This window comes from Nicotiana sylvestris, chromosome 3 (genome assembly GCF_000393655.2).
Source record: "Nicotiana sylvestris chromosome 3, ASM39365v2, whole genome shotgun sequence".
Lineage (NCBI taxonomy): Eukaryota > Viridiplantae > Streptophyta > Magnoliopsida > Solanales > Solanaceae > Nicotiana > Nicotiana sylvestris.
This window is the reverse complement of record NC_091059.1, coordinates 112130336-112141356: the sequence shown is the minus strand read 5'-3', so window position 1 is coordinate 112141356 and position 11021 is coordinate 112130336. Positions and strand designations below refer to the sequence as shown.

General features: G+C 31.3%; 1 protein-coding gene across 1 annotated transcript; it reads right to left on the bottom strand.

The window, feature by feature from the left end:
• Positions 1 to 2370: 2370 nt before the first annotated feature.
• On the bottom strand, positions 2371 to 5039 carry LOC104225976 (uncharacterized protein At1g28695-like). The gene is made up of 3 exons (XM_009777854.2): positions 4788 to 5039; positions 4060 to 4440; positions 2371 to 2877 (listed from the first exon to the last, which is right to left on the bottom strand). Exons 1-3 carry the CDS (start codon positions 5037 to 5039, stop codon positions 2371 to 2373), a joined length of 1140 nt encoding a protein of 379 aa, XP_009776156.2.
• Between the last annotated feature and the right edge of the window lie 5982 nt (positions 5040 to 11021).

The window sequence follows — 11021 nt, the reverse complement described above, 5'->3', positions numbered from 1 at the left end:
CCTTATCAGTGCTACTTTCGGCCGTGAAAAGTCTACTGAAATTACTCTTCTTCATCTTTCTATCTTCTGCCTTTGGTTTTGATCTTTATTTGTTTCCTATTTTCATGCTGAAGTTTTGAGGAGCATAATAAATTAGTTGAAAATCATGTCTACTTTTTGGTGCGAGTTATAAGCATAGCAACGCTGCTGAAGTCGCTATCAGTATTCTGCATTCTGAATAATTAGAGCTGTATTACGTGTCTGGAATTATTCTTCGGATCATTGCATTCCCCCCCCCCCCCCCAAAAAAAAGCTGCAAGCAGACTAATAGAACATGAGGAGAAGATGGTGGAGATAATGAGAAATATGATGTGTTGTATAAGTAGTTTGAAATCTATACTCAGACACTAAGATTGCTGAAGAGCTCATGCGCTATTATCTTGCTAATTTTAAAACTTTCCATAAAACTGATACAATGACAGTTTATGTTATGCATTGTTCAGGTTCCTGACAACCTTGCCATATCAGCTCGTTCGACAGCTCATTCATTTGATGCTTCTCAGATGAACATGTCACATGTAATTTCTTGGTTTTCGACTTTTCGTTTGGTAAGACAATGTAAATAATGCATAAACATGATCAGGACTCAGATATGCGAAGGTTTTTTCAATTACTTTAATCCGCTAGATTAGACAATTGGGTCAATTATTGGATTCTTCTTAGCTTTAATTTGGGTTTTCTGTTAAATTGGCATTCACATTTAATTTGAGTTGATCAACAACTTTTGTGTTCTCTGAGTTATATGGTGCCCATTATTAGGAGTTGAGTTAGACTGAAAGAGTATTTGCTTCTTATCCACATTTACATATTTATCTCTCTTCATGTGATGCAATCTTTTTATGCAGGGAACAAGAAATTAGAGCTGCTGAGGGAATGATCTTTGGAAAAAGAAATTATGGGAGATGAAGATGAGTTTTAGAAATTAGTTATAAGATCTCCCCAAATAGAAGCTTTGTCATGATAAAATACATAGCATTTTTGGTATTTTTATTGATGTTGAGAAGGCAGGCTCAATGCAAATCGCTGAGTGCTCATTCAAAAATATTGCAAAGATTGACTATGATTGTTTATACTGTTATTGAATAATTCTTTGGAATTATAATTCATTTGATGATGTAAATATTGAGTTACCTGTACCATTTATAAACAATAAATATTTTACTTAATTAATGTTTTGTATTTGTGTCAAAGTTACTCTAAAGTATTAAGCAAGTTTGAATGCATTGATGTGATAAGATGGTTTAAACATACGTACACAAATAAATAATAAATAAAATAATTAGACCACAATTGTGGTGGTCTTGACCGATAGTCATAATTAAAGGAATGCGCGGTTTCCAACAGCTGTAATACGCAAACAAAAATCGCCAGTTTATCAAATATAAGATTATGGCAGTTTTGTAAGAACCGCCGTAATATGTTTTTGACGAACGTGATTCTGGCGTTTTTCAAAACAGCCATTATACGCTATTGTGGCGGTTTTAAACCGCCATTATACGCTAAAATAACCGCTATAATAATACTTTTTTTGTAGTGGCGTACACTCAACTATTTGAAATAAAATACTACGATTGTTGCAATATTTTTCGGTTTGATTTTGTTTTTCTCGACGCAAATTTATTGTCTACACCCAGTAACATAAAAGAACTAAAATCCCGAACCCACATACTTCAAATTCTGGTTCCGCCGCTAATTTAACTGTTATTTAGTATCCCTTTAATTGTTGGGTTGACCTTTTCACTCCATTTTTTCATTTTATGTATACGCTTAGTGTATCATGATATCAAACATCTTATGATGCAATAAAATAGAGAATTGATAAACTAGGATGAAAAGAGTACAATGTTGAGAAGAAAAATTTAAAACAACCAATCCTATTTGAATATTTGTTTGTATTAAAAGTATCACGGCTCCTGGACATCAAAAATTAAATATTTCAGGTTAGCGTTTTCTGCGATTCATTTCTAACATCACATGTACAGTCAGACCTCTATAACCTCCAATAATAGCATCCTTAAATAGCAACATTTCACTATTCAAGCCAAACTTTTACGGAACCAATTTTCATGTTATGTTATAATATATGTTCTATATAACAGTACTTTGCTATAACATCCAAAAATATTCAAAACAAACAAGACTGTTATAGAGAGGTTTGACTGTATATTTCTTACCAATCTTTTGAAGAACCAATATGTATGCGTATTATATTTTTGCAAGTATTAAGAAAAACTACATAAAATTATACTCCGTATATTTCTTTACTAGAAAGATTGTAATAGTATCATAATCGACTATAAAATCAGGTCAGCATATGCAAAATATTTCCCATCAGTTTTTCCAAGAATCCCAGCAATTCACATGCTGAGTCCATCCAAACGTCGATGTCTGATTTGCATCCGAGCCCTTAAATCTTCTCCAATCGTGAAGGACAGCCGTCAGATCAGCCAACTTTGCACTTATACTACGACAACAATTGGCATGAATAGTTGCAACAACGTTAACATCTTTACTATCATCACAAAAGCCACTGAAATAAAGGGTGTCCAAAAACCTAACAGTTAGACCCAATTGTTTGAACATTCCATCTTTCATTAACTTGATCAAAACATCCTGGTCTTTCCATCCTGTGGAATTAATGTTGTCTTTTCCAGCATACCAAGCATCCAACAACGCTATTGTTTTGCTGTTTGATTTGATCATGTAGAAGCCTGTGTTTATTGGGTTTTCTTCAGACCACTGGCTTCCGTTGAACTTGTCTGTACTGATCTGAAGGTCTACGGTTTGATTTAAGTACAAGTTCGGAAATGGATTCCTAAGCCATAGCACATCAGTGTCCTGTTGTATGAAGAGACAAACAAAGTTAATAATCGACTTAAGTTATATATATGTTGACAGTATAAAAATGTATTTTTATACTATTGTTGTACTTTAATTTGTTAGCAACTTATCCGCACTCAGTGTTTATACAAACTATATTAATTTATTATGCTTAAGTGATTTAATACGGTGAAGGTATGTGCAAACACATATTATGCATCTATTGGTTTGGTGTAAACACCTAGCGTAGATAAGTTTTTACTAAATTAAACTAAATGTGATCTATACACGTACGGTGGTTTGTAATTCTACTTCTACCAACGAGAAGAATTTAGTAGAACCAAAACGCAGATCTAGAAGACCGTATTTCACGCCGAAATAATAGAAAGTGGACTTGAGTTAGATTTAAACTTTTGACTTGCTTGTGACAGATGTAGATCTCTTATGTCAGATGCAAAAAATACAAGCAAGATGCAAACTTCTCGTTAGTGTTATATTGAACACAAGGGCACATTAATGGAATTCTGACCAGAAAGTTGTCTGGAAATATTAATCTGTAAGTATAGTATTAATGATTTTTCCATCGAACACACTAGTTCAGCTTTCTTGCCATCAATTTAGCCCTTTTGCATGGAAAAAAGAAGGAAGAAAATGAAAAGACCCAAAAAAGAAGAAGTAACTTTAATTTTGCATAAAAGATTCATCTAAACATTTCCAGTTCTCTCAATGAGAACTTTGAAAACGAAAAAAGGTCTTATGGAAATTGGTTAAGTTAAAACATAGACTATATATCTAAGAACTACAAAAGGACTAACTTAGAACAGATCCTTATTTTGGTAGTAATTATACTATACAGATTTATCGACGTTGGAGAACTTAAGAAAAAATAACCAGAAATTACGGCTCAATTAACGTGAAAAAGCACATGTTTTTAGTTTTTAACGGTAAACATTGACTAGCTTAATCACTTTCTCTCAATTCTCCCTGGATAAACTGTGTTGTAATTATTATTCCCACTTTTCACTTTCATTTCCTCGAAATACTACATAACAGCACACTCTTGGGTGCGGCCCTTGTCCGGACCCTACGTGAATACAGGATGCTTCGTACACTAGACAACCCTTTTTACTACATGAAATATGCATCCAAAAGAATGAAAGAAAAATTGCTGGAAAATTTTTGTAAGACACATAAACATACCGTAAAGATGAAGTTGTAACCTTTCTTAAGAACATCACCTAAGAACAAGGTTCTTCTCCACATCATCTTGATAAAATCTTGAGACATGAACAACTTTTCTCCACCAAAATCCACACCATCTGTTTCGAGCTTGTAACAATGAAGATGCATAAATTTGCACCGTTCGTACGAGGTTTGATCCATTGCAACGATCAAAAGGTGGTTCACTAATTCCCTAGTGCCTTCTCCTTGCCAAAAACCATCTAAGAAGAGATCTACCATTGGTTTATCTCCCTCTATGTATGCTTTATTTACAACAGTAATTATTACCGTCTTATTCTCCGTTGCTGCTCCGGCCAACGCTTGTTCAAGATCATCTTTAATATACACTGTTTCATGTAACTGCATGCACCCCATAAAAGAAAACAAACCAATAGACATGAGAACAGTAAAATGTAGCTTGCTGCATTAAGTTCCCGCCAAACTGTATTGATTCTATTATAGTACCATTTTGTTATATTTTTGCAAACAACCTCTCTACCCGGGTAGAGATAAGGTCTGCATACACACTATCCTCCTCAGATCCCAATTGTGAAATTTTACTGAGTTGTTGTTTTTTGTTACATTTTTGCAAAAAACTATTTTCACAGTTTGAATCGTGACATTGCACCGAGACTACTCTTAATATATATAGGGGTAAAAAATGCAGAAATGGGACTGACAAATTAAAACGAGAATTTAATTGTTACCTGTTTTGAGGGGTGAAAGAGTGAGAGTTGCCAAGGGAAGAAAGGGGTGTTGGTAGGAGAAGTGAAGATATTAATGGAGAAAAAGAGTAGAACAAAGAATAAAATCATGTACTTGATATGGTGACTATGGTCAATTATAATTCGATTTTTGGCGTGGTCCATTGCTGTAGTGGGGATGATTGATTTGCAAGGCCGAAGAACTGATCTTGAAAATAGATTTCTGAAGGAAGAAATTTTATGAACTTTCCCCATTGCCAAGTTAGTACTAAGTCCTTGTGTTTTTTTATATAGCAAGAAGAGAAAATATGATTTATTTAGAGACCTACTATAGTCCAAGTGTCAAACCAAGGTTTGACTCTTTTTATTATTTGATCAATTATTTTGCGCCAGGCCAGGTGGGTTGAGTGCAAGAGAGTTTTATATATGGAATAAATAATGGCTAACACGATACCGAAACATGAGACGAAATAAACAGTTGTCCATTTTTGCATTAGCCAAGATTTGGCTGATAATACTAAAATAATCTTGACCAAGTTTCTTCTTCAACTTCAAATTAGCGTTTAATCTGTTGTAATCTTCTGATTAATAGCAATAACCCCTTCTTTATACTTAAACCTCTCATCATTGTTGGGGTAAAAACTTGCTCGCATCTGATATTTGTACCTGTCGAATATTGGATTAAGATCAGGGGTCATTTATTGGATTAACCGACCTGTTTAGAGGAAATAAACTTGAAGGAGGTTATATAAGGAAGTTTCTTAACTCCTAAAAAATTAGCGTGGATCAATTGATTCGGTAGTTTTCCTGATAAACTTCTCTTCTTTAATATCTCTCATTCAAGACAGAAATTGCTCTCTGCTATTCTCCCTTTGGCCATCTCCAACCTTCCCCATTTTCCTATAATAGGGGCAACTTTTGCCATAATGAAGCTCCAATCCTTTCTTATTTTTGAGCTCAAAATGGAGATGAATAGTGTTCTCCCAATATGGGTACACTATTCATTTCCCACATTACTATTCATGTATATTTTATTATTATTTAACTCTTTTAATTTATCTCTTTATATATACCTAATTATGTTTATGTAATATCTTTATAATATTAATTTTACATCTTAACTTTGGTGTATAATTTTGATAAATTAATTTTCGTGCATTTATTATTTTTATGTAAAATTGTAAGTTAATTTTAATATAAGTTATAATTGTACAAAAAATATATAATCATCTCAAAAAATGAATAGTGCAAATATAAAATATTAGATGTTGCCAAAATTAAAAGACAAATATAATATGGGTTATTATTTAGATGACAGTATATATCCAAAATGGTCAACCCTTGTGCAAACTATTCGAGAGCCATGTTCGGCAAAGAAGAAATATTTTGCGATGAAACAAGAATCATGTCGAAAAGATGTTGAAGGTGCATTCAGAGTTTTGCAACAACGTTTTGCAATTGTTGCAGGATCCTCACGTTTTTTGCAAAAAAGAAGTGCTACCTGATATAATGACTACATGTATTATACTGCACAATATGATAATCAAGAATGAGCAGATGATTTGGAAGGTCTACTTGCAACAGTAGAAATGACAGTAGATGAAAATCAACAATTTCAAGAATTTTTAGCTCGACATAGAAGAATTAAGGACAAAGATGCTCATTTTGCACTTCGTAATGCAATAATAGATAATTTATAGGAGAATACTAGAGGTTGAATTTGAATATTTATGTAGTATTTCGAATGAATTTTATCGTTATGTAATATATATTTAATTAATCTTGTATCGCAATGATTTCACTTTTATTTGAATTATTAGTTAATCTATAATAATTGCTTACAAATTATATTATTTAAAATTTTATGGAATTGTTTTAATAGAAATTACAAATTAATGAAAATAAAAGATGAAATTTGTTTAATGAAAATTAAAAAATAAGATTGAAATGAAAGATAATAATATAATACAGAATATAGAGAAGAATATAAAAAAGAATATTCTCTTTTGGGAAAAAAATGGGAGAATGGTTGGAGTAAGTTGTTCCCAAAATAGGAAAATCCCCATTTTGGGGACCAAAATGGAGGTAAAGGTTAGAAAAAGAAAAATATTGCAAAAGAAAATAAGACATCTAATTTGCGAATAAAAATTTCGATTCCAAAAGAGGCAAAGTAAACTTGGCACAATTATCTTCATAGCAATTACAACAATTTTTGCTGCGCCTAACAAGGTATGCAATTCATTGTTATTGCTTTGCAATTTAGTCTTTCAATATTAAATCAACAGATGGATTGGATGACATGTGTTTTGTACATGTATTTCAAGTACTCAATGGCTGTTATATATATTACCTCATTAAATTACTTAACTAATCATAAGTTAGTATGATACCATTTCAACTTCTATTTATTTTATAACAACTATCTTCGATATGCATAGTGTAAACCTCGGATGGGGGTAAATGCCAAAACCAAATAGAAAGTAGATACTATGTATTTGACATAACTTTAGGGAACAAAACAAAGTGACGGACTTATTACTCGCAAAACATGGGTACAACTAGAATGCCTAAAATTAATATAAACATTTCACAGTTTATTTGACTGATGATGCTTTGACCTTGCATAATAAAAGTAAAAAAAGATAGGCTACGATAAAAGAAGGTTATTTTATTGTGGGAGTAAGATAAACAAATATTTATATCTATATTATATTAAAAGGAGAGTAGTGAAGCATATGGTTAAGCCAAGTGACAAGCTAAAATGAAGCCATTTGGCAATTTAAAGACAACATAAAAAATTTGAATTATAAATGGAAACATATTTAATGGAAATAGTAGTCCAAAATTTTCTGTAAGTTGAATTTCATTCTTTAATTAATCAAAGCCAATTATTTAAAAATTTAAAATAAAAATAAAAATGTTCTCTTTTTAATGACCAAAGACATACACAAAAGAAAAAAGGATGCAATTTTCATTAAGCAAACCAATATACTATAACTATAAGTATCTTTAATTAAATTTGTGTATAATATAGATTTTGTGTATAATTCATTAATGGTATGAATCCTTTTTTGAGAAAGAATCATTGTATCTTACACATTAATTTTAAGTTAAAATAATAATTCTTTATTTAGTATAAGCTTTATATTTGACCTTATTTGTGAATAATATACATTACTATAGGTATCTTTAATTAAATTTTGTATATAATTCAGTTATGATAAGTATCTTTTTTTGAGAAAGAATTAATTAAAATTTCATTAATTTTGTTTTGTATCTTACACATTTATTTTAAGTTGAAATAATAATTCTTTATTTAGTACAAGCTTTGTATCTGACCTTATTTGTGAACAATATACATTACTATAGGTATCTTTAATTAAATTTTGTGTCGAATTCAGTTATGATATGTATCCTTTTTTAAGAAAGAATTAATTAAATTTTGTTAATTTCGTTTTGTATCTTACACATTAATTTTATGTTGAAATAATAATTTTTATTTAGTACAAGCTTTGTATTTGACCTTATATGTAAATAATATACATTATTATAGATATCTTAAATTAAATTTTGTGTATAATTCAGTTATGGTAGGTATTCTTTTTTAAGAAAGAATTAATTAAATAAATATTTTGTATCTTACATCTATATTATATTAAAGGAAATAATATTATTAACAAGAGGACATAGGAAAAAGACAAGAAAAATTAAAGCTTGGTGGTTAAAAAAAAATAAACGAAGGTTAAAAATTCAAAAATCCCAAAGCTAAAAAATAAAGATTTTTGTCATTTCTTGAGTGCACTCGCTCTTACATATTGATTTACACATACCTTTTTTTAAAATTAAGATTTCAGACGCCTTAAAATTGATTTACTACGATAGCTTTTCCTTAAAAATCTTTATTTAAGCAACTTTTATTTAGGTTTGACTTCTCTACATTGCTTAGGGTTTAGCTTACACACAAATTACTGCAAAGTATGGCTCAAAACTATAACTATATCAGCGATATATCAACGTCCAAAATGAGTTGGAATTTGAAGGTTCGTGTTGTTAGATTATGGCACGTTCCAGACCGCGAGAAACCAGAAAATCCTAAGTCGATTGAATTAATTATTCAGGATGAAAGGTGCATACTCTTTTAGCTGTTGTTATTTTTTCGAGTTGTGATGTATTTTTTTCAAGTTATGCGCCTTACTAACTTAACTTTTTTTTTTAAATTTTTTTGTTTAAGAGAGATCGAATTCATGCAACTATTGGAAGAGCTGTTATTAAATGATTTATCATTTGATTATTGAGTATTGTTATTGTCTTATGATCCTTTGGTCTTATGTATCATTTTCTTTAGTTATTATTTTTAATTTGGTATAACTATGTTATGTGGCAGTTCATAAGAGGTGACATTTTAGCTTTTTTTCCAGCGCCTCACTCCTAGAATCTTGAAGCCAATTAAGTATTTCTCTGTTTTCTTTACATATGATTTACTCTGTGTCATTATTGGTTACTGCATTTGTGTATTTTATTATTGTGTTGTTGTGATTAATCTGCCACAAGTTTTTATCATATTTGAGTGATACTGTTGTATTAGCTTGCAGATTAGTGAGAAATGGAGAATACTAATGGATTATACTAGCAATCCTCATCTGCTGCTGGGTGGACAACAATAGTGGCCAAAGAATCAGAAACTGGAGAATTCTATATTGAGATAGTATGCAACTTTTTACTTTAATGCAAAGTTGGATAATTTATTGCAGAGAGCATAATATAAGCTAGATGCATTGAGAAAGTCTAAAAAGATATCACCTGTAGTGACATGGAACAGTGACCTGAGACTATATTATCTGCCATCCAAGTGCATGAAGCTCATCTAGATTCTGATGTTGGCGTGATGAGATCTATCGGCTTCCTAGAATCCAAGCTATTGATGTATTTGAATATATATTATTCAACACTTAATCAAAACATCTGAAAGTGTGATAATTTTAGATGCCAACTAAGTTTCCTTCTAAAGGATCATTCTGGCATGTCTTCTTCATTATCTCATCAGTAATACAATATATGTTGTCTCTCATTTCCGTCAAAAATTGTCGCCCAAGGACCAGAAATTCTTGAATTTTTACCCATATCTTTTTGTAGTGATAAACCTCAATACAGATGACAACTTTTGAAAAATGCACTGCAATATGTCCATGAGCATTTGCTACAATAATGTTCCATTAGGCACATGCTTCATATCAAGCAAATTATATAGCATAATTATTTTTCGTGGAACATTCATATCAAGCAAATTGTATAGTATCATTATTTTTTATGGAATAATTATTAGGAGATGAAATGAAAGTTTTACCGAAGTCCTAATATGTTTTTAATGTTTGGTGGTAAAGATGGTATTAACAATAACATATTAAATTTTACGGTGTACATCGTTCTTTTTAATTATCGCGCATCGTGCGGGTACTAATACTAGTTATATTAAAAGGATGATAGTGAAGCATGAGGTTAAGCCAAGTGGCTTATTGAGAAAATATCACTTGGCACTTTTAAGACAAAATCAAAATAGATATTAGGAAAAAATCTAATATGGATTGACAAGATTAGGATAAAGATAATAGAAGAATACCAAATCTGTAAACTGTTCAAGAAATTTTATGTAGTAAATATTTTTATTAAAGGAAGATTCTGGTCTGTGAAAAATGTTAAGTCTTAACTTTAAAATGAATAAATTTGACTTTGGTCAATATTTTGGGTAAACGGACTCGGACCCGTGATTTGACGGTCCCGGAGGGTCCGTAGGAAAATATGGGACTTGGGCGTATGCCCGGAATCGGAATCCGAGGTCCCTAGCCCGAGAAATGAATTTTTAAGTGAAATTATTTTCAGAAATTGTTTAAGAAAATTTGAAGTGAAAACTGATTAGAAAGCAATGGTATCGAGCTCGTATTTTGGTTCCGGCACCAGGTACAGGTCTTATATATGACTTGAATCATTCCTGTGAAATTTGGTTAAAAACAGACGTCGTTTGACGTGATCCGGACTTTAATTGAGAAATTTGATGTTTAAAAGCGTTTTGAGAAATTTTATTGATCTCGAGGTTTAATTAAAGGCTCGTGATGTTATTTTGGTCATTTGAGTACACGAATATGTCCGTAGGATATTTTTGAGGTTGTGTGCATACTTGGGTTGGAGTTTCGAGGGCTCGGGTGAATTTCGAGTGGGCTTCGGAATGCCTTAGGCTTAGAA